Source organism: Vigna angularis, chromosome 1, assembly GCF_016808095.1.
Source record: "Vigna angularis cultivar LongXiaoDou No.4 chromosome 1, ASM1680809v1, whole genome shotgun sequence".
Taxonomy (NCBI): Eukaryota; Viridiplantae; Streptophyta; class Magnoliopsida; order Fabales; family Fabaceae; genus Vigna; species Vigna angularis.
In genome coordinates this window covers 43,406,448-43,434,436 of record NC_068970.1, presented here as the reverse complement: position 1 = coordinate 43,434,436, position 27,989 = coordinate 43,406,448, and the positions used below count along the sequence as shown (strand labels likewise).

General features: G+C 35.1%; 2 protein-coding genes across 6 annotated transcripts in view; one reads left to right on the top strand and one right to left on the bottom strand.

The window, feature by feature from the left end:
• Positions 1-17: 17 nt before the first annotated feature.
• Positions 18-27,895, top strand: LOC108319716 (sodium/hydrogen exchanger 8). Of its 3 annotated transcripts, none has more exons than XR_008246359.1 (23): positions 18-576; positions 1,758-1,808; positions 2,002-2,093; positions 2,493-2,570; positions 2,641-2,798; positions 2,963-3,064; positions 3,141-3,258; positions 3,372-3,424; positions 3,496-3,561; positions 5,739-5,783; positions 5,958-6,010; positions 6,334-6,518; positions 13,359-13,406; positions 13,553-13,660; positions 14,253-14,484; positions 15,686-15,988; positions 17,616-17,713; positions 17,911-18,042; positions 18,128-18,337; positions 18,422-18,628; positions 18,962-19,229; positions 21,788-23,041; positions 26,833-26,971. XR_008246359.1 is itself a non-coding variant. In XM_017550942.2 (23 exons), exons 1-23 carry the CDS (start codon positions 339-341, stop codon positions 27,649-27,651), a joined length of 3,432 nt encoding a protein of 1,143 aa, XP_017406431.1. In that variant the 5' UTR covers positions 23-338; the 3' UTR covers positions 27,652-27,895. The 3 variants fall into 3 exon arrangements, 2 of the variants coding, with proteins under 2 accessions (XP_017406431.1, XP_017406432.1); XM_017550942.2 differs by lacking the exon at positions 21,788-23,041 and adding an exon at positions 27,370-27,895 and having other exon boundaries at positions 23-576; positions 26,833-27,137; XM_017550943.2 differs by lacking the exons at positions 18-576; positions 1,758-1,808; positions 21,788-23,041 and adding an exon at positions 27,370-27,895 and having other exon boundaries at positions 2,032-2,093; positions 2,622-2,798; positions 26,833-27,137.
• Positions 3,580-27,989, bottom strand: part of LOC108319721 (uncharacterized) — a 40,079-nt gene continuing 15,669 nt past the window's right edge. The window contains exons 7-8 of one of the 3 annotated variants that reach the window (XR_008246362.1): positions 11,269-11,880; positions 3,580-4,234 (exon numbers count right to left, since the gene is read on the bottom strand). Coding sequence is in view for 1 of the 3 variants with exons in the window: in XM_052871387.1 (XP_052727347.1) it covers positions 11,860-11,880 (21 nt within the window). In the remaining 2 variants the exon portion in view is untranslated. Of the gene's footprint in view, positions 4,235-7,299; positions 11,881-27,989 lie in introns of those variants that run through there. The other 2 variants (XM_052871387.1, XR_008246368.1) reach the window with 2 other exon arrangements.

Genomic DNA, 27,989 nt, shown 5'->3' with positions numbered 1-27,989 from the left:
TCCCAACTTATGTCATTTCATTTCAAAATTGGAACGTGAAATCTTCTTCTCTAAGGAACAATATCAGTAGTACAATTTTTCTCTAACTTCATGTTTTTTTCAGAAGGATTTGATTGTGCTGAGGTAGTCATTAGTCAACAAACTATAATCTCCGCCACATTGTTTTGTCGTGTAGAACATCATCACTCTTCATTCAGCGGCTAGATTTCACAGGAAAAAAAACAAAATGCAACCTTCTCTCTCTTTTGCACGTGTCTCTGTTTCTGGTTGATCCAAATTCAGGAACCTGATAATAGGGACTTCCCAGTTCTCATCTCTCATCATCACCACTGCCGCAAATGGAGCTACTACACCAAGAGCAACAACCCGTTTCGCTTTCCCTTTCCTTTTCCCTTTCTGTTGTCTCTGATGCTTCTGCTCCTTCCTCTTCATCGGAACAGTCCAGTCCAGCAGATGCAGTAATCTTCTTTGGTCTCAGTTTGGCTCTGGGGATTGCTTGTAGGCACCTCTTGCGTGGGACTAGAGTTCCTTACACCGTTGCCTTGCTCATAATTGGCATTGCACTTGGATCTATAGGTCCTACCCTTCGCTTTTTTATCATCGTTTTTTTCTGTTGATGTTGTTGTTGTTGTTGTTATAATAGTTTACTTTCTAGAATGAACCACTTAATCTTGGATTTCTTTGGCTGGGTTTGGTGTGATTACGGTTAAAGAGCAAGGAAAAAGACAGAACTTTTAGTGTCCAATGGCTTCATCTGAGGGTGTTGACTTTCTATAGAGGGCGATAACTCACTGCAGAAAAATTGAGACACACCCTTTGAACTTGTCCTTTTCCTGTTTTAGTCAAACACTGAATAGAATTTAAACGAATCGGGTAGGATGTTGAAAAATCTTCATTTTTAATCTTTAGATCCCAACATAGACTTGTAAGAACATCGGGCCGAGATGGTATTGTTCACCATGTTTGGAGAAAAAAAAGAGAGTATCTGCAAGCAAAGGAAGTGAATGGGAAATAAACTGCTAATAGTTGAACTTTTACTTTTTCTTGATTCTATATACATTACTTATTTAATTCTGATTTGATCTTTTTGAGCTTCTTATTTGAAGCTCCAACCGAGGACATGTAGACATTTAAACATGCAGAAAATCATGGGAATTCCATATAGATCAGACAAGATCTTTTCATGGAATTCTTTTGTAAATTACTGACTCATATTGTTGTAACTAGTTATATTCATACATAACCATCTAATCTAAGGTACAAATCTTAGAAACGTCACCTAGCTCACCAGGTTTGATGACATTCTAAAGGAGACTTGAAAGACTTAGAAAATGTTGTCAATTTTTTCTTTAGGTTTATATTTAGTAGAAAGTATTAAACTTATTCTATGTTGATTATCATTTCTTTTTATAATTTTGCTCCGTTCTTTGCCTCATCAGAGGTTACCTGTTTCTCTGAAAACTTTCCTGCTATATTGGAAAATGTTGCATTTCTCAATTCAAATCCTGGCTATGGAAATTATTCCTAAGAAAGTGGTCCTTTCCGAGGTTTCTTAGAGATGGAAAACTATTTTCTGCCAGTCTATATGACTGCTGAAAGATAGGCCTTCTTCACTGTTTAACTTTTTCCCTTTGAACAGTATTCTTAACTGTTGTTTTCATTTAAGCTTACTCCTTTTTGGCATTCTCGTATAATATATATTTTTTATTTTATTTAATGTTAATAACTTGGCTGATTAATGGTGTATCTCTAAACAGAATATGGTACTCATCATCGGCTGGGAAAGATTGGAGATGGAATTCGTCTTTGTAAGTTAGTTATGTTTTTATTCTAGTCAGTTTGAAACTTGTGTGCTTAGCATTAAAAAGAAAAGGCTTTTCAATGTACAGCCTTGCAGCATTTGAGTATACTGGAATTTTAGAATATTTCCAATTTAATAAGCTTCATTCTTCAGCTTCTTGTTTAAAAATAATTGAAGTAATTGATATTTTTTATATGCAGGGTCAGAGATTGATCCAGACCTTCTGTTAGCTGTTTTTCTTCCTGCTCTCCTGTTTGAAAGCTCATTCTTAATGGAAGTTCACCAAATTAAGGTTTCTTTTCTTGGATTCTTCTGAGTACAATTTTGTAGTGGTTTATAAGTGATGGTTTCTCTCTGTCATGATAATTTTCTATATTATATATGTAAGAAAACTGAGATATAAATATTCTAAGAAAAGGTATATAAACTAAAGAAGATGATGAACTTAAAAGCTGAGCAAGAAACTAACTATTTCTAATTCAATTACTCTGAAAACTTTAATGCACAAAATGAGACCAAATAACTATTTCATAATTATCATGATGGAAGATGAAAAAATTAAATCCACGAGGTTAGACATAGCTAGCATTAAATGCTGCTAAACAGGGAGCAGACTAGATATTATTTTTGTAATAATTTAAGTCAATTGCTAAATGTTACCAACACAAGATGCACTTTGGGCTGAATGCAGAGGTGTCTTGCACAAATGATCATACTAGCTGGTCCTGGTGTTGCGCTTTCAACTGTTTGTCTTGGAGTTGTCATGAAGGTATGTGAGCTCATGTGTTTAGATTTCATCATTTCTCTTATATAATTATAGATCATTTGACATGATACAGCTTACTTTTCCATACAACTGGGGTTGGAAAACATCACTGTTGCTTGGGGGACTTCTGAGTGCAACAGATCCTGTTGCTGTTGTGGCTTTGTTGAAAGATCTTGGTGCCAGCAAAAAACTAAGCACCATAATTGAAGGGGAATCCTTGATGAATGATGGGTATTTTTAGTACTCTTTGCACTGCTTTAACTAACATCTACTCTTCAAATGAATTTGTGTTTTTCCAAGTGAGTCTATATTGTAAGAAGTGACAGATGGTTTTTAAATGTATGTTTCTTTTTGTATTTGCATTTGCCAAAAGCTTAATCTTCATTCTTGTCCAGGACGGCTATTGTAGTTTATACTCTTTTCTATCGGATGGTTCTTGGAGAGACCTTCAATTGGGCTGCTATAATCAAATTTCTAGCACAAGTTTCACTTGGAGCGTAGGTTTTCACCTACTTTTTTGTTACACTAGTGTCAAAAGATATCTTCACTCATTTGACTGTTTGCTCGGTCCAGTGTAGGGATGGGTCTTGCTTTTGGGATTGCATCTGTTTTGTGGCTAGGGTTTATTTTTAATGATACAGTGATTGAAATTGCTCTAACATTTGCTGTTAGCTACATTGCTTATTTCACTGTAAGTACCCTTTAAAAAATCTGGATTCATCTTTTATTCTTGGATGTATTGGTGCTATCTTAAGTTACTTCAATCTTGTGCATGAAGAAATTAATGATCAAAATCTATTACAGGCCCAGGAGGGTTCAGGTGTCTCAGGTGTTTTGACGGTGATGTCTTTGGGAATGTAAGTTGACCTTTAGTATGCAATGACTAATATCTCTTTTTTGAAACCTGATTATTGAAATCTTTCTACAGGTTTTATTCTGCATTTGCAAGGACAGCTTTTAAGGGTGAAAGTCAACAAAGCTTACATCACTTTTGGTAGGCCTTTCACTGTCCTCGTGAGTAGAAATTAAATTCATCTACAAGAGTTTTTTTTCTTCTAATTTTCTGTGTACACTTTTTGTGAACAAGAATTTTCTGTGTACCTTTGATACAAAAGCAATAAAAACAAATTATTTGTGAAGTATATTAATTTTCTAAACACTATCACTCAACTTTAGATTTTGTGAAGTTTTCTTTAGCATTACCGCTACTTTGAACTTCTATTACTTTGCCAAACTGATTTTTTATATCACTAAAAAAAGACATAATGATAGACAAAAGATCAAGATAGTCTTTCATTAAATAAATCCAAGTACGTCTATAATACTCATCAATAAAACTAATAATATCTAGAACCAAAAGTTGAGACACAGCTTGACCCCAAAATATTATTATGGATGATAAAAAAAGCAGTTACATCAAGATTCAAAATGTCTAGGAAAAGAAGACCGAATGTGTTTTCCTTGTTAACATGATTCACATTTCAAAGTTTGAAGTTTACGAAGTTCAAGAACCATCTCTTTAATTTTAACAAGTGAGAATGATCTAAGCATTCATGTAAAATTTTAGGAGATGGGGATGCAAAACAAGACACAAATGAGCTTGTGCCAAAGTAGTATAAGCCTCTAGATTCATGTCCTTCTCCAATTAGTCAACTTTTACCACATTCCTGTATAAAAAAAAAGAGTTGGCATCAAAGGTTATTGAACAATTCAATGGTTTTGGTTGATTGACTTAAATAAAAGAGATTGAAAGGACAAACATGAACAAAGAGAACATGTCTAGACCAATTTTTTGGGAAGCTACTTTAGATTCATTGGCTAGGGTTATGAATGAGGCTTTTTAGGAAAGGAGAGAGAAGAAAACAAAGAGGTATTACCATAAATATGATAAGAAGCACTTCAATTATCCATGGGCTTTGATTCTTCACTGATTGTGAAATGAAAGCTCTTGACAAATTGGGAATTGTAGATGATCATGCTAGGCAGTTGGATTTGCACCACAAATATTCTTGACATTCCTCATAAAAAACAATTTTGGTTCAACAACCTCAAATTTGGAGACATTGGTTGTTTTTTCAGAGAAACCATGGGGTAGTAGCAATTTTCTTGGATATGACCCATGTTTTTACAATACATTGAGGATAACCTTTTCCACCACATCCTTCTCTACCATTTGTTATTAGCCTCTTCATCAATTTGTTATTAAAAATGTTTTCATGCATGGTGATCTAGAAGAAGAGGTCTTCATAAAGCAATCTCTTAGGTTTGTTGCTTAAGGGGAGTCTAGTATGGTTTGCGACATTCTCTATGGTTTCGAGCAATCTCCACATGCTTAGTTGAGAAGGTTCAAGTACATTGTTCAAACCTTTGGGTTAAAACACAACAAGACAAACCATTTGTTTTCTATTGTTGTACAATGTGTACTTAATAGTGTATGTTGATGTTATGGTCATTGCAAGAAATGATGTTGCTAGATTCTCTCTGGTTAAAGAAACAACTATGCAATAAGTTTTAGTCCAAAGATTTGGGAAGTCTCAAATATTTTTTATGGGCATTGAAATAGCCTAATCAGAAGAAGGTGTTGTAATTTCTCAAAGGAAATTTGCTCTAGTCTTCCTAGAAGAGACATGTGTGATTGATTGTAAACTAGTGGATAGTTCTATTAATTCAAGTTAGCAATTAATGCCAGAATATGGAAAAGCAATGCTTTGATACCAACTTAGGATAATACAAAACAGGAGAAAATGTATTAGAAAGCTTGATTTCCCTTTCTTAGGTCCTTGTATTATAATGACATTTTTAGTTCAAATACAATTGATGAGAGAGAAGAGAAGAGAATAAGAAAGGTCATATCTAGAGTACACAACAACTTTTCAATAAAATGAGCTTGTGAGATGAGGGTTATATTCCACTTATACAATGCTAGTCGATGTGGAATCTCCATAGTATGAAATGTCGAGACTACACGAACAATTTCTCAGCCCCACAGCCCCACAATCCATCTGCTTGAACAAATTATTATTAATACACTTTTGGGGATCTGACATGCGGAGAGATAGTAGGGATCTACTTTTTGATGTATTTTTCAATAATAAATCAGTGTTCTGTTTAATTAAGTAGATTTCCTGTCCTCTTTTATTGTGTTTTAATCCTTTTATTTATTTTGTCCAGGGAAATGATTGCTTATATAGCTAATACCTTAATTTTCATTTTGAGGTAAGGGCTTGGTTGGAATCTTAAATTATAATCAATTGATATAACTTGTGAAACAGGCTTTTAATGGTGTAGGATTGAAAAGATAGAAAATATGTTTTTTCTGGTTTAACAATGTAGGACATTCTTACTGGTATATCACTTCCCTTAATATTTTCATTTCATCACTTTTTGTAGTGGAGTTGTCATAGCTGAAGGAATACTTGGTGACAACAATGTTTTCTATCATGGTAGTATTACTTGAAGAATCAACTCATATATTCTCATATTGGGAAAATGTGTACCATGATGAAGTATATTGAATGCAAATACATGAAAATAGTGTTAAATAAATGGGAGTTTTATAACAATCTTGGGTGAATGTGCTGATGAATCTGTATTTCATAGTTTTTATGTACTCCGAGTTAGTGGGGGCGTTTGGCAAGTCCATAGATAGACTATAATTTCTTTAAATTGTTACCTTTAAATCATATATCTAAGCATGCTCTTGCTATCATCTTAATATTGTTGTTATGCCAAGAAGAGTGACTACAAATTATTGGGTATGTTTCAGGAACATCATGGACCCACCTCTTGCTTCTCTATGTTTATGTACAAGTGTCTCGATGCATTGTTGTTGGAGTATTGTTTCCCTTTCTTAGATATTTTGGATATGGTTTGGATTGGAAAGAAGCTATTATTCTCATCTGGTCAGGATTGCGAGGGGCAGTTGCCTTGGCACTTTCATTATCAGTTAAGGCAAGTATTCTTTTGACTACTAATGCATATTTAGAGAGCTCCTTATTATCTGTACTTATGATTGTTTACAAGTGAGCTAGGTGCTTTTTGGATTTTTTTTTCCGGTGAAATGAAGAACTTACTTTAAGGGAAGTTAAAAAGAGAGAGGGAAATAGGTAAAGTTCTTAAACAAAGCAAAAGTGCACAAGGAACAATTATAAAAACGGAATTGATTATGGAATAGGAATAATAACAGTGCATGAATAGGAATATTGAGATATATTCCTCATCCCAAAACATTAAGATTTGTAGAAGAAGAAATGCATACTTGCTACTAGAAATTGTAAAAATTAGTAGTTGTTCTTGTGCCTGACAGTAGACCGGGTTATTATGGTGTGCTAATCAGCAATTCATTACTGTTATTCCTATTTAGTGTCATTGTTTAAATGACAAAATGTTGAAAACCAATATAGTTGGTGTAGCTTGAGGGGGAGTGTCAAAATATATTTTACAAAATTTTAGATATTATTTCCATGTATTTAATTTGTTATATTTTTTGTATCCTAATATTATTATTAGTATAACAATCCCACAATTCAAGGGTTTGTTCAGTAGAATAGGCTGCTTTTGTTTCCTAAAATATTCAATAAGCTCTTGTATATATATCCAATGCATGTGAGAAAACATATAATAAGAAATATATTCTCTCTCCTAAATTTAAGATCTTAAATTTAGGAGAGAGAATATATTTCTTATTATTTTTCTCTTCACATGCATTGGATATATATATAAGAGCATAATAATGAATATTTTAGGAAACAAAAGCAGAACAAACCCTTGAATTGTGGGATTGTTATACTAGTAATAATAGCAGGATACAAAAACTATAATAAATTAAATACATGGGAATAATATCTAAAATTTTGTAAATATATTTTGACACTCCTCCTCAAGTTGGTAAATAAGTGTTTTCCATTCCCAGCTTGGATATAATTCTTTCAAAACTACTGCTACTCAACCCCTTGATGAGTATGTCTGCAAGTTGACCTTGAGTGGACAAATAAGGGTGAAAATCAAGCCACTGTCATGCATTTGTTCGATAAAATGTTTGTCCACGTCTATGTTTGGTTCTATCATGTTGTATTGGATCATGGGCTATACTAATTGCATATTTGTCATCACAATATAACCTCGTAGGTTCATCCCACTTTATCCTTTAAGTCTTCCAATATAATCTTCAGCCATAAAAGTTCACATATTCCTTGGGCCTTTGCTAGAAATTCTGCTTCAGTACTAGATCTAGCTACCACACTTTATTTTTTGCTCTTCCAAGTTACTAGGTTTCCACCAAGAAAGGTACAATATCCCATAGTTGATCTCCTATCCACAGACCAACATAATCAGCATTTGTATATGCCTGAAGACTAGTATTCTTATTTCTTTTGAACAAAATTCCTTTTCCTGGAGTCCCTTTTAAATACTGCAGTATTCTAAGTGCAACTTGTAAACATGCTTCCTTTGGTTGGTGCGTAAATTAGCTAACTAAGCTCACAACAACGACAATGTCTGACCTAGTGTGAGATAGGTTAATGAGTCTTCCCACATTGGTACATTTCTTTGTCTACAGAAACATCCTCCTCTGCACTTCCCAACTTTATATTTGGATCAACAGGTGTACTTGCTAGTTTGCAGGTTGTTTGACCTGTTTCCTATAGCAAATCAGTGATATATTTTTGTTGGATATGAAGATTCCTTTCTTGGAATGGGCTACTTCTGTGGCAAAGCGTTGGCTCAACCTATGTTTTTCCTTTTTACCATTCCTAGTAATAATTATATCATCCACATAGACCAATAGTATTGTTACTCCCCCTGAATCAGAATGTTTGTTGAATAAAGTATGGTACCCTTGGCTTTGTTTGTATTTAAGACTTGTCATAACATTTGTGAATCTCCCAAACCATGCTCTAGGTGACTGTTTCAACCCGTATAATGCCTTTTTTAGTTTGCAAGCTATGTTGGCCTTAATCTATCCCATATACTGAGGTGGTATCTCCATGTATATTTCTTCTTTAAGATCCCTATTAGGAATTCATATTTTATATCAAATTGTTGCAGTTCCCAATCGTAGTTTGCTGCTAATGATAAACTACTCGAATCCTGTTCATTTTTACAACTGGTTCAAAAGTCTCTAAATAATCCACTCTATATGTTTGGGTGAACCCATTGGCCACCAACCTTGCCTTATACCTCTCAATATTTCCATCGGCCTTGTACTTCATAGTATAAACCCACTTGCACCCAACAACCCTTTTTCCAAGGGGTAGGGTGACTAGCTACCAAGTATTGTTTTTCTCGAATGCCTCCATCTTCAAGTCCATGGCTTGTTTCCATTTTTTGTCAATTAATGCCTTAGATACAAAAGGTGTAGTTGTGGTTTTATGGGTAGGTGAGAATTTTTCAAAGGATAAATAATTTGTCAAGGGGTAGCGTTGTTGTCTGGTGCATGTTCTGGTTTCTTTTCTAAGAGTAATTAGGAGGTTTAAATTATGATCTACCTATTCAACTGGTTTTTCAGAAGGAAATTCATCATAAGCAATAGAGTTATAATTTATAGGATCAAAAGGAATTACCTCGGGTAATGTTGTAGGGTTGGTTTCTTGAACACGAGTAGATCTTGGAATGGCCTTTCCTTTTAGTGTGTACACCAGATTTTTCCCAAACTTTGTACTATCATTTGGTTTAGTTGTTGGTCCTGCAGAATGAGGAATTTGATTCACCTCTACTTGTTCCTTTCTTATTCTTTTAAACACCTTATGACCTCATCAAACTTCATGTGCCTACATACCTCAACAAAATGAGATGCTATTCTTATTGTATTTTATCTTATTAATCACCCGCTTTTAATTCATGGTGAGGTTCCTTACACAATTTTGGTGTAATGCTATTCTTACTACATTTTATCGTATTAGTCGCATTCCATCTTCGGTTTTAAATAACAAAATTCTTCATTATATTTTATTTTCTCATGAACCTCTACATCCCTTACCTCTTAAAGATTTTGGGTTTACATGTTTTGTTCATAATTTTAGTCCTGGTCTTAATAAGTTATCTCTTAAATCACACAAAAGTGTTTTTTTTAGGATTTACCCATCATAAAAGGGATATAAGTGTTTCTATCATTCTCTTAACCACTATTTTAATTCTACAGATGTTACCTTCACTGAGTCTTCCTTTTACTTTAAGTGTCTCTGTACTCCTTGTGTATCTTCGTCTATTACAACCAGTATTCCTATTGTTTGTTATCCTCTGTTGTACCTAGTCTATTGTTAGATTTTCTTCCTCCACCACCACTTTAGGTTTATAGTCGAAGACAACATTCCTAACAACCACCAAATGACTCACTTCTAGTGTCAACTCCTTTGTGTCCTCTGATTTCGGCAACTGAATATGACCATCCAATTGCCCTCTATAAAGGTATACATTCTACCCGTAATCCCTCTCCTCATTATATAACTTTGAGTTACCATAGATTATCTCCACCTTTTTATACTTGCCTTTCGTCTATTTCTTTTGTGTCAATTCCCAAATCTATAGGTCATGCCTTAGCCCATCAGGCCATAATTGATGAACTAAGTACTCTTCAGAACAATGGAACTTTGAGAGCTCATCTCATTATTGTCTGGGAAATATATTGTTGGTTGCAGAATGGTTTTTGCTACCAAAGTTGGTCTCGATGGTACTATTGACTGTCTCAAAGCCATCTTGTGGCCAAAGGCTAAACACAAAGGTTTGATTTAGATTATGGTGATACTTTTTCTCCAGTGGCAAAGATGGGTTCTTTTCACTTATTTATAGCCATTGTAGCTCTTCAATAGTGGCCTTTTTACCAACTGGATGTGAAAAATGTTTTTCTTAATGGAGATTTGCACGAAGAAATTTATGTGAAGGAACCTCCAAGTTTTGTTGTTCAGGGGGAATCTTCTGGATTGGTATATAGTCTTCACAATTTGGTATGTCTTGCAGTGTTTGGAAAATTTAGTAGTGTTGTTCAACAATTTGGTATGTGTTGCAGTAAGACAGATCATTTAGTCTTTTATCATCACTCAAGTGTTGGATGTGTCTATTTCATAATATATGTTGATGGTATTGCTCTTATAAGCAGTGACCACCATGGCATCTCTTAGATGAAACAACATCTTCGTCACCATTTTTAGACCAAAGATCTTGGCAAACTCAAATATTTCTTGTGTAATGAGGTAGCACAATCCAAAAAAATGGTATTGTTATATCTCAAAGGAAGTATACATTAGATATTTTGGGGGGGAAACTAAGTTGATGAATTCCAAATCTGTTGACACACCCATGGATTCTAAATACCAATCTTCTACCAATCTATGATCACTCATCAAGTTTCAATTCCTTGAATCCTCAACAAGTGAAATTATGCATTAAGTTCAAGAGTTTTAAGATTACTAATGAATCGTGTTTTATCCCTAGATAAAAGCTCCATTTGGTATTCAATTTCAATTCTAGGTTCAAAAGACATTTTCAAGCACCTCAAGAACCAATAATCAAGCCATTGATGATCAAGCCACAACAAACATTAAGCATAGAAATCCAATACTCACTTTGAAATGGAAAAGCATATGTATCAACATCACAAAATACACAAGATTCAGTTTATTACATCTAGTCTCAACAAATAAGGTTAGCTCTCTAAGGTGGAGAACCTAGAGTTTACAAATTGAAGAGATAAGGAAGAAATTGAAACCAAAGAATGATGCACGCCCTTCCCCAAGGTTCTTTGCCTCTAGTCCATGCTCCAATCGCGCTTCCTCTTTGCATTTTCATCTCCAATTTGTGACCCTTCTTCCCCCTCAATCCAAAAGGAGCAAAATCACCATTGATGAAGATTGAAGCCCAAGGAGGAGAAGGGAAAGCTTCTTAGCACCCCAAATAGCCTCCAAGGGCCTCTCTCAGTCACTCTAGGTGAAGAATGAAGTGTGAGAGGAGGGAATCTCCCAAAGCCTCGCAAGAAACATGTTTATATACCCCTTTTTAATATGTCACCGATGCCACCGCTCAGGGCCATATCAGCACCGTTGAGCACCATCTATTAAAACGTAAAAGGAGCTCTTTGTCAAACCACCGTTCAATGCTATTTTCAACCATTGAGCGCTACTTGTGAATGGACTGGTGGCGCTTAGCCCCACAAATGTGTGGTTCAACCTAGATAGTTTGACAACACTCTGTAATTGAAGCATTGGGTGTGATCCCAATGGCGCCCAGCGCGTATTTGCTTCAAATTGATCTTTTCTTGTCCAAAACATGCTTACTTGAGTTCTTGCTTGTGTTTCCTCCACTAGAATTGCTCCCTATTCATCTATTTCACACATTTAAACAAAGAGATTAGTGGTGAAACAAGCATAAAACAAATAAAATACAAAACACACTAAACTTAAGGATAAAACAAGATTAAAGCTAGGAAAAAGTTGATTTGTTGATGACAATAGACACATAAAAATAGGTAAAAATGGATGTTATCAGCAGTATAGAAGATTAGTTGAAAAATTCAATTTTGGCTTATCAGCAGTATTGTGTCTTATGTTATTTTACATAAATATGTATATTTTGGCTTAACCCATATTTTCTTCTTTATAAATAAATTAGCATATGCGTTTTTTCAATACAATGGATATTAACGCTATACCTAGTTTTCACTATATTCAAAATAAACCAACTCATAATCAAATAATGTTGCTAGGCTGCTATGCTCTTAAGTCGAAAAAGTTGTGTCATGCTTATTAGCTATAGCTTTTGGCTTATTGGTACTCTTTTAATCAAACAATTGGTAGGCATCCCATATTGGCTAGAGATGTGTTCAAACAAAAATATATGAGTGAGTGCAAACCTCATCTTGCTAGTAAGTTTTTGTGCGGTTGATTTAGACTTAACTTATTTCCTAAGATGGTATCGAAGTTTATCTTAGCGAGGTTTGTTGGGCCAATTCTCCCACCTACTATTGGGCCATTATCAAACTACCCATAAATATTTATTCTCATGCTTTAGATGTATAGTCCTTAACATGAGAGGGTGGGTTGAAGATCCCACTTTAGCTATAGATATGATCAAATTATAATAAGTAAATGGGTGCAAATCTTACATTGCGATGGTTTTTTCAGGTTGATAAAACTTAAAGTCCACCTTCTTTTCCTACGCATGCATGATTGTACTAAATACAATGTATAACCTTAAAACACACAATATTTAAACTAAATTAACATAGAAAGGTTTTTTCAATTGTATTCACTAAATTGTTGTATTGACAATTATCGTGAATAAATTAATATAGTTATGATAACAATGATATGCAAACTGAATTGCTTTTAATTTTGAGCAAATAAATAATTTCAAATCATGATAGAGGAACTTGATTGTTAATTGAAGAATCTTGAGGGACTAGATTGGCACAATAAAACCTAAGAAATCAAAATCTCACATTCATGTCACCAAAAGGGCAAGAACTGCAATTAAGCCTTTATATATTTTTTCCTTTTCTTTTCCTATCTTTACTTGTTTATTGAAACAAGTTCAAACACATAGGATAGTATCTTGGAATTAGTCTTAACAAAATGTAATTCAAAATGAAATTTTCTATTTAAAGATGCATGGTAGTTAATTACCAACTTAAGGATACATATCTATCTATTCTCCAGAACAATTTCTACAGAAATTGTTATGCTTAATAATGTATGTTAAGAAAGTTAAGGAAAAAGCATTCTATATGTGGCTAGCATCAACATGCATGTCCATATGTTTTGTAATTAAACTTTCTATTTATTAAATTTTTTTTTGGTTTAGCGTTCAAGTGGAAAATCAATTGAGTTGACTCCGGAGACAGGAACACTGGTATGATTTCCAATTTATGATTAATGTAACACTTATAAGTTTCAAATGCATGACTCTTCTAAGATTTTGCTAGGTCATCACAACCAGAAATCCTTGATAACTTATTTGTCTTTGTGAATTGACTCAATTGTTTTTTGATTGTATAGTTTGTTTTCTTCACTGGTGGAACTGTGTTTTTAACACTTATAGTAAATGGGTCAACCACACAACTCATGTTACGTTACCTTGGCATGGATAGTTTATCAGCAGCTAAGGTTAGAATTTTCCTCATCTTCTATGTTCAACTTATGTACTAGTTTTTAGAGATGAAATGTTTTTATATCTCGTACTTTATGTAATTCACTAATGTCTCAGGTTTTATCCTAATTGTTGGTCTCTCTCTCTCTCTCTCTCTCTCTCTCTCTCTCTCTCTCTCTCTCTCTCTCTCTCTCTCTCTCTCAAATCTAAGAAAGTACCTTGAAAAATATCTTATCCATATACTTTGGTTAGATACATAGCAGTGAAGATTTATTTGCATTTGTTGTTCCAATAACATAGAAAGTATCAATAAGAAACATTAAAAATAAACTAGTGAGCCAAGGAAGCTTAAAAACTGAAGCAGTGCTGTCAAGTTTATTTTGCAGGTAAATATTATCTCCTAATGGTTTTTAGAGTAAATGGGCTTCATAGCCACTATTGGAAGGTTACATAACTATAAACACAAATAAATGTAAATTGTGAGGAACAGAGGAAAGCTTTTAAATTTGTATAAATTGATTCCAAATGAAAAATATCTCTATATCACCTCTTTCTCTTCTTCTAACTTATATTTTGTCTGATCCTCATACTTTACACATTTAATAACAGAGACGTATCCTTGACTTTACAAAGCATGAAATGTTGGACAAGGCATTGGAGGCTTTCAGTGAACTTGGAGATGATGAGGAACTTGGGCCTGCTGACTGGCCCACAGTGAAGAGATACATCTCTTGCTTAAATGACATTGAAGGTGAACGTGTTCACCCTCATGGTGCAACTGAAAATGATAGTCAACTAGATCCTATGAACTTGAAAGATATACGAGTACGACTACTGAATGGTATGGGAACATTTACAATGAAAATGATAGTATTTCATTGTTTGTTACATCTTTTACAATAGGAACTTTATAAGGTCTGTACCTTATGTTTCTGTTTGTTTAACTGCTTCAGACATCTTAAATTCTTAGAATCCATTAATTTTGTAAGTTAAAAGTAAAGACACATAATCATAAGACATCTTGTGTCTGTAAGGACAAGTATTCTTTAGGGGGATCATGCTTGAAGCCTTTTCAATTTTTAAAGATTTTTATACATTTATTTTGCACATTATATGTAAGAATTTTTTTCAAACTTGTTCAATTCTATGTGTTAGATGTTAAGATGTGTGTTTCTGTTATTTGGGCTCAGCCTATTTTGTATTAAGGGCATTGGCCCATATCCTACAATATAAATAAACTACCCTATGTGTATGCAAAATACACAAGGGATATTTTCTCCCAATCTTCTCTATTTCTCACACTATGCTTGCTATTAGCTTTTCAGCAGCTCGTCTTGTGTTACTTTTTTACTTTCAATTTAGTGGCATGTACAGATGCAGTGAAGGTTAGGGTCAGAGCTTGATCCATATTCGTGGACGTTTTTCCTATTAGAAAAGACCTTTTGGTTAATATTTAATTTTCTAGCAACAAGTCTCTGCAAATAAAAGCCTGAATATGATCAACTTCAATTTTGATGGATGGATTTGTCATCAAGAGAGTAGATGACGTGATTTTTAAACCTGTGGGAACGGGTGGAGAGATCAAGAAAGGCATTGAAGGAAAATATTATAATACAATCGATGTCTATGAGAATTCAGTTTTTAACTGAGTTTAATGACAATGTGTGATCCATCATCCATGTAGCTGACACGGATTACATTATTTGTTATAATTACTGTATTTGTTATGATGTCATAGCATTTACAATTATTGATGCTGATTGTGTGTTCGCCTTGAGGCCTAAGTTAAGAAGATGCAACTATTGTTTTCTTGATGGTGTATGTATATGCAATTTCTTTACAAAGGTTGCTTTAACTCATAGTGACTTAGTAAATCTTTGACAGGCATGTGCATTTGCAGAGAAATACATTCTAAAATAAGTTAATCTTTGGTAGTCTCTTGTTGGCTAAGTCCTCTGATGAGCCCTGATTTTACTATTGATTTTGGCTTGTTCGATTTTGCCAATATCATGCCTAATTTTAGAACTTATTACTCATATTAGGTGTACAAGCTGCTTACTGGGAGATGCTTGAGGAAGGAAGGATTTCTCAAATAACAGCTAATGTCCTAATGTTATCCGTAGAGGAAGCCATAGATTTGGCTTCATCTGAGTCTCTATGCGACTGGAAAGGTTTAAAATCTAACGTTCACTTCCCAAGTTACTACAAGTTTCTACAGTCCAATATGTTCCCACCGAAGCTAGTGACATACTTCACTGTACAAAGGTTGGAATCTGCATGTTATATTTGTGCTGCATTTCTTCGTGCTCACAGAATTGCTCGACAACAATTACATGACTTCATAGGTACAAGTCTACCTCATTAATTTGTCTATTTATCCTAATACTATTATTGCCAGTTTTCAACTTTTCTTTCTTTTTACTTCATGTCTTTTCCATTTTGTTTTTTGTCCTTAGTAGCTGTGTTAACTTATTTCTTAAAGAGAAATGTTGAAAACTGTTAGGATTCACTTCTTGATTTGCCAAACTATAGCTTGAAAATAAGAACACCTTCCTTTTCTTAAAACAATTACACTGAAATACTTCTTTATTTCTTCAAGAAACAAGCTAAGCGAACATGGTAATCAATTTTACCCTAAAAGGATCCCTCTCCTTTTCTACAGTAGAATCACCAGTTTGCACAATCAAATTTTTTAACCCCTACCTGGTATCACCAAGACACTATATAAAGGAATATATTTCCTTAATAAACTATAGTAATAAAAATATAAAAGATTTCCAACTAACAATAACAGATATAACAAACTATATATATCCTTTATTTAATCCTCTCTTTCTCCTGTAACAAAATAACTTACTATGAAATTATTCTTTTTATCATTTATTTTGATATAAATTTTATGAAGTATTAAATTATATTTTGGTTCCCTCACTATTTTAGTTGAAGCTCCGCCACTTTTGTCTATCCAAATGTTTCTCCTTTTTGGTATCATGCTATTAAGGCCTTGCAGTCTCTAGGGGCACTTATTCTTATGTGTGTGACACTCTTTGTTATATGTTCCAAGGTGACAACCTTAGGAAGGAATATGGCCATGTTGTGTTTCACCATCTTCGCCATACCATTTTCCTCTGAAAGCTTCATCACTGTCAGGGCATAATCCATTCTCCCAATCCCATCACCAACATGTTTCTCAATCACTCCCTTATACTCCTCATGACAACCAATCCTTCTTTTGATTGTTATGTGCATACACATCCGTGTGTGGACGTATGGATGATACATAAACCAAATAAATAAATAGAATATATGTATAAACAATCTAAACAAATTTATTTTAGATTCTCATACTAAGTTGTCCTACCAACAAATTTATTTTAGAAATTACCATTGTAAGTTAAATAAATGTAGGAAATATGAACAAAATAACATAAAATTCATAATAGTGCTGAAAACATCATGTTCCCATACAAAGCTGTTAATAGTGCTAAATCCTTCCTTTGTCAATAGTGCTAAATCCTTGCAGAGCTGTTTTATGCTTCCTTTTCTAACTGTTTTACACTAGAATTGAAATAAACAGTCTGGTTTTAGGTGCTCTTAGGTGCTCCATCAGCCTATGTCGTGTTGGCTGAATATCAAAGCCATATCATGCCAACTCAAGCCCTACTCCATGTGTATCAAAAGTTGTCTGATTTAAAAATAACATGATTTGATACTCATTGGATATAGGTATCCAAATGCACTGGACTTGATGTTTTATAGTGATTTACAGATACTCCTTTAATACTTAATGTTTTGCCCTTATCAATGATTCAGTGCTTCCTACCTCATGATGTCATATTTTATGTCCTCAGTTGGCACAATTTTATAGTTATTTACTTGTTTCTATCTTAAGCTTTTGTGTTGGTCAGATAACATTTTTAATTGTACTTAGGATCATTTATATTTATTTCCTCTGCGTATACTCTTCTGTAGGTGACAGCGATATTGCTTCTGCTGTCATCAATGAAAGTGTTGTAGAAGGAGAAGAAGCACGGAAGTTCCTAGAAGATGTTAATGTGACATACCCTCAGGTTTGCTAGCTAAACTTGTCCTCCAGTTTTTTTCTAATTTTGTTTTAATGGACTGCTTGGTTTCAGTCTGTCAGTTTCAAATTAATTGCTATTTTATCTGTTAATCAGTTTGTTGAGCATCATTTTGTGGTTATGGTGTTCAAATGTGTTTTTTTCTAAATACTCTTTATTTTGTACTCTGAATGTCAAATTATTAGGTTCTGCGTGTTGTAAAAACAAGGCAAGTTACATATGCAGTGCTACATAATTTAATTGAATATGTTCAAAACCTTGAGAAGACTGGGATATTGGAAGAGAAAGAGATGCTACATCTCCATGATGCTGTCCAGGTGTCTTGTGATATTCATTTGTTATCTAATGGTTTGCTTTTGCATGAAGTATAATTGGCACTAATTAATTCCCTTTATTTTTCAGACTGATTTGAAGAAATTACTTAGAAATCCTCCTTTGGTTAAGCTTCCTAAAATAAGTAGCATACATCCTATGTTGGGTGCTCTCCCATCTTCGGTTCGTGAATCACTTGCCAACTGTACCAAGGAAATGATGAAATTCCGTGGTGTGACACTTTACAAGGAAGGTGCAAAGTCAAATGGTATTTGGTTAATTTGTAATGGAGTAGTGAAGGTATTAAATTCTCTCATCATGAAGGTTAACACATCTCCTTTTGTACACAAAAAGATTTATATTTTAAAAATTGCTTTTTTCTAGTGGGAAAGCAAGATGACACCAACCAAACACTCATTTTATCCTACTTTTACTCATGGGAGTACATTGGGTCTTTATGAAGTGCTGACTGGAAGACCATATATCTGTGATGTCATCACAGATTCTGTAGTATTCTGCATTTTCCTTGAAGCTGGCAAGATAATATCATGTCTCAAATCAGATCCTTCAACAGAAAACTTCCTGTGGGAGGTATGGTTACACTAATAGTTCATTGTTGCAACTTCTGCTTTGACATTGATGACTTCTGAGTGCTTTGGTCACTACATTCTAAAACTCCGGCAAGCATTGTGTATAAATTTCATTAAATCCCTTCAGCTGTACAGGAATTCAGTTTTTCAGTTTCAAATATGTTTTTTTAAGATATGCTGTTTATTGACAGTATCATAGTTCATAAAGATATTAGATATGCTTGGTGCCTATTAAGACATAGAAAATGGTAGATGGTGTAATTACTTGCATTGAAAATGGATATGTTTGAGAGTTGTTGTCATAATCAAACACTGTGCTCATCTTGATTTGCAGGAAAGTGCTATTTTCCTTTCCAAACTATTGGTTCCTCAGATATTTGGGAAACTGGCTATGAAAGATTTAAGAGCTCTTATTGCAGATCCAGAGAGATCTAGGATGACCATATTCATAAGAGGGGAAACAATAGAAATCCCTCATCATTCAGTTGCCCTCTTACTAGAAGGATATGTAAAAACTCAAGGTCGTCAAGAACTCATAACAGCACCAGCAGCGCTGCTTCCTTCATCCGGGAATCTAAGCTTCCAAAATTTGGCAGGATCAGGTATTTTATCTCAAGTTAAAGCTGTCTGTAAAATATTTTGTTTCAAATACTTTTTACTTGAGTTTCCATTGGACAGAAGTTCAGTGAACAAGGAAACTGTTAGCTTTCTTGGTGACAAGAAACCTAAATTCTATCACAAAATAAACAATCGCAAACAGAGACAAGGAACCTCACTGTGAGGCAGCAGTTTATTGAATGAAAAATACAGAAAACATTCAACAACATCCAAGGGAAAACATTCCCTTCTACACAGGACAGTCCCTGTTCAGAAATAAAACACAGAACAAGATCACCCCCCTCCTTAAAAGACAAAAACTGTCTAACTACTAATTAAACCTTCCCCTAATTGCTGTTTAAACTCCTCCTAACTACCCCTAACCACTTCATACTAACTTCAATGTTTTATTTCTGCCAAACTATCTAAAATCTGTCTGCAAACTGTCTAATTACATATCCTATCCTATCACATGGAGGCAGAATTCACGTGCATATAGCATAACTAAGCTGGATGATAAATCTATTTTCATCTAAGAAGATGCTGATTTTCTGGTTTTACTACCATACAAAAATTCCCAGTTCGATTGACCTCAACATAAATCATGTTTTTATTTCTCTTGTATGATTATCAAAACAGAAGTTCCTAATTGTCCATAAATTTTCGTAACACCAAGTAAAGAAGCATGTATTGTTTTGGCCCGAGTGCTCCAGGATCTTTGCAAGACATGAAGAATTGAAGAGATAGAATCAGCAACAATGTGACTGAAAAGATCTTAAGTCAGGCGCAGAGACATCTTGCAAAAATGCATTAAAAAAACAGGTGCTTTGCAGTTTCAACAGCAGCACTACAAAGACGACAGCAAGAAACAATGGTCATGCAACACATGATCAAGTTATCATCTGATGACAACCAATTATGAAAAATACGCTAACCAAGAAAAGATGCAGGTGGGAGGAATAAATTTGCTCCAAACCGTGATAGCCCATTCATTGTATTAAGTTGATGCAAAAGAAAATTCCAAGCAATTTTAAGACCAAGAGTACCATCCACAGAAACATTCCATTTAAGCTCATCCTCAATATCAAACGTAGGTAAGACTAAATCATAGATTGCAACAGTGAGAGCCAGATCTTTAGAACTAATATCATCAGGTATAGGCCACAATCTATTTGATATAAAGTCTGCTACCTTAGCCTCCAACTTCCTGCGTAAATGACTAGGACTCCCAAGCCTATCAACTATAGGAATAGTCAACCATTTATGCAGCCAAAAATTAACCCTTTGACCATCACCAATATGCCGAGGAGAATTTTCAATTATCACCAACATTCTTCTTGATAACAAGTCAAGTTGATGACTGGAAATATGAAACGTTGAGTAAGTTCCCATGCACAGCTCTCAATTTAAGAATGCTAGCTCATTCAAGACCAGAATCAAGAAAATCCACTGTAAATTTCATCAAAGACGCCTCATACAAAGATATATTTATTCTAGAACTCTGAACTTTTTAAATTTATGTTTGCTAGCATTTCATCATGTAATATTTATTCATAATGTTGTAATTTGAGATAATATCTTTAGAATCTTCCTAATTAGAGGAAATAGATACATAATATTTTATTTTATTTTATTTTTCCTAGTTTTCCTAGTTTCCCTATTTCCCTTTTTAGGAGAACTAGATTATTACAAATAGAGGGTATGAGAATGTATTTTTTATGATTTGAGAATAATAAAATAAGTCTTATTTTCAACTTGGTGTCAGAGCTCCTGATCTTGGGGCTCGATTCTGCTGCAACAAGTCGCACCGCCGCCGCTGTCCGACCACTGCCGCTGCCGCCGTCGCCGGTTGGGGTCGTTGATAGGGCAGAAATGTGCGCCCAACACCGGCGATCACAACGCCGGAAGTCACTTCGTGACAGGAGCCTCCACGCGCCGCCACCGTCGCCGGCTTGTATAGCCCACGCGCCCACCTCCAGCGAGACCCACTCGCCGCCGCCGCCACAGATAGGGTCACCGGAGCCCCCTAAGTCTATTCCTAGGGTCGGTGACGACCCGTTTGGCCTATATTTGAGTAGATTTGAGTTTTAAGTTCTGCTCCTTTTTTTCTCGGTGACTCATACGCTGTCATCGTCTTGGAGACTCCTGGTTGCGTTCTACGGGATGTCTGAAGTAAAAATTATTCCTTTGAAAGTAATGGATGAATCAATGAGTAAGTCCTTTGGATCATGTACTCTGTCCATAAAAGGTAAGATTTGACTCAATATTGTTGATCATGTGTCTCAAGGTATTTGGATCCTTGATTCGGGTGCAACTGATCATATGACACCTTTCAGTGTGTCCTTCAACTCATATGGTAAAAGAAATAAAGAACAACTTATTATAGTTGCGAATGGTCAAGGTATACCTATATGCGGCTCTGGGAATATAATTTTGGACTCATCTATTGTATTAAAGGATGTTTTACATGTTCCTCAATTAGCTAATAGTCTTATCTCTGTGTAAAAACTCACAGGATTTAAATTGTTCAGTAACATTTTTTCCAACTTATTGTGTTTTTCAGGACCTTGCCACGGGAAAGACAATTTTAACGGCTAAGGAGCAGAGTGGGTTATATTTTTTAGTGCTTAATGACCAAAGCAACACAAAAATCATGAGTCAACAAGCTACATCTGAGACGTGGGCAAAATTTCAAATATGGTTACATCATCAAAGGCTTGGGCATCCTTCATTTAGTCTTATCAAGTCCTTGTTTCCCCACTTGTTTACCAAAGAGTCTATTGAGTCTTTTAAATGTGATATTTGTCAATTGTCAAAACATCATCGTGCATCTTATCATATTAGTCACAAAAAGAGTATTTCTCCATTTGATTTAATTCACTCTGATGTTTGGGGTCCTGTCATAGATTCTATTTCCGGAGCCAAATGGTTCGTTACCTTTATTGACGATTGTACCCGTGTCACGTGGACATACCTTATGAAAAATAAATCCAAAGTTTTTCAAATTTTTGTTAATTTTTTCCATCTTGTCCAAAATCAATTTGGAAAAAATATCGAAAGAATCAGGTCTGATAATGGTACTGAATATGTGAATCATGAATTTCTATATTTTTTGTCTCATAATGGTATTGTTCAGGAACTAACTTGTGTTAACACTCCTCAACAAAATGGGGTTGCAGAAAGAAAGAATCGTCATCTTCTTGAAATAACTAGAGCTCTTCTTTTTCAAATGTCTGTTCCAAAAAATTACTGGGGAGAAGCTATGTTAACTGTCACATATCTCATCAACAGGTTACCCACTCGTATCTTAAATGGCATTAGTCCTATAGAGTCTCTATTGTCTTTTCTTCCTTCTTGTTCCCTATTAACGAGTCTACCTAGTCGAGTCTTTGGATGTGTTGTTTTTGTTCATTCTCATCATCCTAACCGTGGTAAATTAGATCCCAGAGCTCTTAAATGTGTCTTTATTGGGTATCCTTCTAATAAAAAAGGGTACAAATGTTATCATCCTCAGAGTCGTCGCGTCTTTATCACCATGGATGTCACATTTCATGAAACACAATCCTTTTATGTCAGTCCACCACTTCAGGAGGAGAAAGCACTTGAAGTGGATGAACTCTCCTTCTTGTCATTACCATGTTTGTCTTTGCATGATGCCCAAGACTTGAGCAATGAAGCTACCATAATCCACAGTGAGGAAGAAGACAAATTTTTTGGCAAAAAATATGAAAGAAGAGAACAACCCACTTCGACTCTCGAGCAAGAAAAATTGTCTACTCCGGAGGTGAGGATCCCTGAAGATATCAATGAGGAGGAGGTAAGTATTACTGAGGATTTACCCGTAAGTATTACTGAGAATTTACCCATTGCATTGAGAAAGGGAAGAAGATCATGTGCTAAATATCCTATTTCTCAGTATGTTTGCACTAAAAATCTCTGATAAGCACAGAAGTTTTATTGTTGCCATTGATGCCACAAAAATTCCTACCTCAATCTAGGAGGCCATGAAACTTGAACATTGGAATCAAGCCATGAAAGAAGAGATGAATGCATTAGAAAGAAATTCAACTTGGGAGATTGTTGATAAGCCAAGAGACAAGAAGGCAGTAGAGTGTAGATGGATATTCACAGTGAAACAAAAGGCAGATGGTACAATAGAAAGATATAAAGCTAGATTGGTGGCAAAAGGATATACCCAAACATACGGGATTGATTATGAGGAGACATTTGCCCCGGTGGCAAAGATGAATACAGTTCGAGTTATTCTCGCTTTGGCTGCCCATTTTGGATGGGACTTACACCAGCTGGATGTGAAGAATGCCTTCCTTCATGGAAATCTAGATGAGGAAGTGTACATGGTTTGGAAGAAACAAGGTATGCCTCTTGAAGAAAGCATTGTATGGTCTTAAGCAATCCCCTAGAGCATGGTTTGGAAGACTTACAAAAGCAATGGTTTCCTTGGGATACAGACAAAGCCAAGGAGATCATACTCTATTCATAAAACACTCTTCTACAGGTAAACTCACTCTATTGCTTGTCTATGTGGATGATATGATTATTGCAGGAGATGATGAAACAGAAAAATTGGTATTAAAAGAAAAATTGGCAGCTCTATTTGAAATGAAAGACCTAGGAAAACTCAAATATTTTCTTGGAATAGAGGTTGCCTACACCAAGAACGTAATTTTCATCTCCCAAAGGAAATATGTACTTGATCTCCTCAAAGAAATAGGAAAGCTGGGATGTAGAACCTCAACAGTTCCTATAGAACAGAATCACAAAATAGGAAGTGAAGAAAGTGCTCCTGTAGAGAAGGCCCAATATTAGAGATTGGTGGGAAAATTGATTTATCTATCACACAAGACCAGACATTGCTTATGCAGTTAGTGTAGTGAGTCAATTTATGCATGATCCAAGAGAGAGACACATGAAAGCAGTTGACAAAATTCTCCAATACTTGAAGCCAAGTCCAGGAAAGGGGTTATTATTCAAAAGAGAAGACACATTGACTATGAAGATATATACTGATGTTGACTATGCAGTTTCTATTACTGACAGAAAACCTACTTCTGGGTATTGTGTATTTCTTGGAGATAGTCTAGTAACATGGAGAAGCAAAAAGCAAGATAGAGAATCCCGTTCTAGTGCAGAAGCTGAATTTCGAGCCCTTGCTCAAGGAATGTGTGAAGGACTCTGGATGAAAATCATTTTGGATGTACTTAAAGTCAAAGTGGAGAACCCGGTGCAACTACACTATGATAATAAGTCTGCTATGAGCATAGCCCATAATCCAGTACAGCATGACAGAACCAAACACATTGAAATTAACATACATTTCATCAAAGATAATCTTGACAGAGGCTTTGTGATTACAACTCATGTTCCTACAAAACTTCAAATAACAGATATTTTTACAAAAGGGTTTCCTCCGGGTAGATTTCAAAATCTTGTAGGCAAGTTGGGAATGATTGATATTCATTTACCAACTTGAGGGGGAGTGTTGTAATTTGAGATAATATCTTTAGAATCTTCCTAATTAGAGGAAATAGATACATAATTTTTTATTTTATTTTATTTTTCCTAGTTTTCCTAGTTTCCCTATTTCCCTTTTTAGGAGAACTAGATTATTACAAATAGAGGGTATGAGAATGTATTTTTTATGATTTGAGAATAATAAAATAAGTCTTATTTTCAACTCGTATATTGATCAACATTGTTGGGTTTGTTATAAACTTAAATGTATTAGCTGTTGTGGGTAATTAGTCATTGTGGGTAGTTAATGTACTAGTTGTTAGAGTCTAGGTAATTAATGAGTTAGTCGTTTATAGCCATTTTTGTCTGTTTTAAGTACAAGAGTTAAAGATTGTAGGTCTATAAATTGTATTGTTGATTGTATGAATAACATAACAACAAGAGGTGAATCGAGTTTTTTCACAAGAGAAGTTTGTTGTCTACAAAGTGGTATCAAGAGCTAGTTAGCTTGAGTTAGCTTGAGTTAGCTTGAGTGTCTGAGTGGGAAAAATAAAAGAGAGCTAGAGAGCTAGAGTGTTTGAGTGTTCGAAAAGGAGAGAACGAGATAGTCAGTCTTACAAACATGTGCCCTTGCCAAAGTTGACAAAGTCGGTCAACTATGACAATTGGAGTCTTAAAATGAAGACTCTTCTTTAAGAAAATTGGGAGGTGGTGGAAAATGGTCATGTATAACCAGAAAACACCACAAATTGGTCTAATGCCTAGATGATTGTGTTGCAAAAAGTGCATACAAAGGACAAGGCAACTTTGTACATCCTATACCAAGTTGTGGATGAGTCTAGCTTTAAGAAGATTACAGGTGCAAAATCTTCAAAAGAAGCATTGGACATTTCAGAGAAGGCGTATAAAGGAGATGAATGAAGCAAGTGCAGCTGCAAACACTCAGGGGTGAGTTGGAGAGCATGACAATGGAGGAGATAGAAGGAGTAATTGAGTACATAACTCGGGTTGAAATCATGGCGAACAGTAGAATTAAAGAGACTTTACCCGCCAACCGAGTTGTGGAGAAGATTTTGAGGTCATTGACAAACGATTTCGAGAATGCACAAGGAGTCCAAGGACATATCAACTCTCACAATTGAAGAGTTTGTCAGTCCCTTGAGGCACATGAGCAGCGAAAGAAGAAGACGGCAGAGCCACTTAATCAACTATAAATGAAGGGAGAGGCTCATAACACTCAAGTAAGAGGATAATAGTGAGGCAGTAGACAAAGTGGTCCTAGTGGTTGAAGCTGAAAAAGAAAGAACAACCTATACAACAAAACTGGCTCGAAAGAGGACAAGGTCAATGGAAAGGAGGTCAGTTGAGAAACTCAAATGTTGAGTGCTTCAAGTGTGGCAAGTATGGCCATTATGCAAAGGATTGTTACTTAAACAACTGTTTCGATTGTGGTAAGGTCAAAACATTTTGCAAAAGATGTTAAGAAGCAGCATTGTTGATGATGGCATGTAGCTCGGAGGTCGAGCACATGAAACTAACAAACTCGACAAGACAATCAAGTAGGTTAGAGAGGTCATCAAGACATGTAGATAGCTTAGACAACATGGTGGAGCGTGTAGATAGCCTGGACAACTCAATGGAACATGAGGCCAGCTTAATTAGCTTGGTGCGGTGTCTACATAGCTCAATTAAGTCAATGGAGAAAATGGAGTGCTAGGATAGCTCGTTAGAGTAGGTGAACAGACCAGATAGCTCGGTGGAGCAGGTGAACACCTCAAAAAGCTTGATGGGGAGTCTAGGTAGCTCGGAGGAGCATGTAAAGAAAGTTTGTGGACAATGGTAGTTAATATACTAGCCCTTGGAGTCTAGGTAGTTAATGAGTTAGTCGTTTATAGCCATTATTGTCTGCTTTGAGTACAATGGTTATAAGTTTATAAATTGTATTGTTGATTCCATGAATAAAATAACAAGAGGTGAATCAAGGTTTTCCACAAGAGAAGTTTGTTGTCTAGAAACACCTTTTCTTAGGCTAGCTGCTATTACCATCCCCACCTCCACTTTTTTGTTTCAGTTCCCTTCTGAAAAACTGTATAGACTATTGTGGATGAAAATAACTTTTACTTTCAATTGATACAGGTTCCAAGGGAGCTAGTTTTACTCATCAAGGATCTATTTATCTAGTTGAAACTACAGCAAGGGTAATTCTTTTTGACATTCCAGCATCTGAGACCGATGCTTCTCTTGTGAGAAGGTCAAGTTCAGTGTTACTGCATGCCGGGGATCATCCTCATAGATCTTTCCGTCGAAAACATAGTGGTCTTATGAGTTGGCCCGAACATTTCTACAAACAAAAGAACAATGAGCAGATATCTGAAGGGATTGAGCGACAAACCTATAGTTTGTCTGCAAGGGCAGTGCATCTGAGCATTTATGGGAGTATGGTATGTCAATATAGAATAATATTAGCTTCTTACAACAGAACTCTTTTTAGTTTTTCCAGTTCTACATTCTAAATTGATGGATCAATTCTACAAAGAATATCCAGAAGAATCTACATTCTCCTTTATTTTTCTTGCTTACATTCATCCTAAATGCTTTAGCTGTCTATTTATGCCCCAACAGTACATGGTCTAGTTTATTTTATTTTTCCATTAATTAATTGTCATTTTGAAGGTGCGCATCCCTCGGCGGAGTAGAAGTTTGTCAAGCCATCATGGTAGAGAACCTCATAGTCTGTCCTATCCAACCATGGAGTCCCACCGTCCACTTGTCTCAGTGAAATCAGAAGGAGCTGCAACTGCTAAGAAGGTCCATGAGGTCACAAGACAAGTTACAAATCCACCTTCACAAAGCACAGAACAAAGAAAACATCATCATGGTCATGCAGAAAATTCAAGCGATGATGAAGATGTTATTGTAAGGATTGATTCACCGAGCACTCTATCTTTTCGCTAGTCTTGAAGGTCAAGAGTCTTAGGTAATTATTTGTATGTCGTGTTATATGGTGCCTCTCTATATCACCAGTTGTATTTTAGTAATAGAACAAATAGTGATAATGGACCCTTGAGGCTGTATTTTGTTAGCAATAAACTTGTTTGAAACTGGGTTTTGTTACTTTAAGGTTTTTAAGTTGTACTAAAAAATGTCATTATAGAAATAAATTTAGAAAAATAATGACATCTTTGAGATGTTTTCATTAGTGGCAATCTTGTTTTTTTGGTTTGTTGTGTAGCATGGAAGAAAGACAAATAATTTCGGTTTATTAAAAAAGTTGTTCTAATTTATCAAATTGA

Bases quoted from the DNA above. Each gene is read 5' to 3' on its own strand.
- LOC108319716 (XM_017550942.2), top strand. From the start codon at position 339: ATGGAGCTACTACACCAAGAGCAACAACCCGTTTCGCTTTCCCTTTCC. The intron at 6,011-6,333 runs GTAGTATTACTT...GGTATGTTTCAG, and splicing joins CAACAATGTTTTCTATCATG to GAACATCATGGACCCACCTC. The intron at 15,989-17,615 runs GTACAAGTCTAC...ACTCTTCTGTAG, and splicing joins ACAATTACATGACTTCATAG to GTGACAGCGATATTGCTTCT.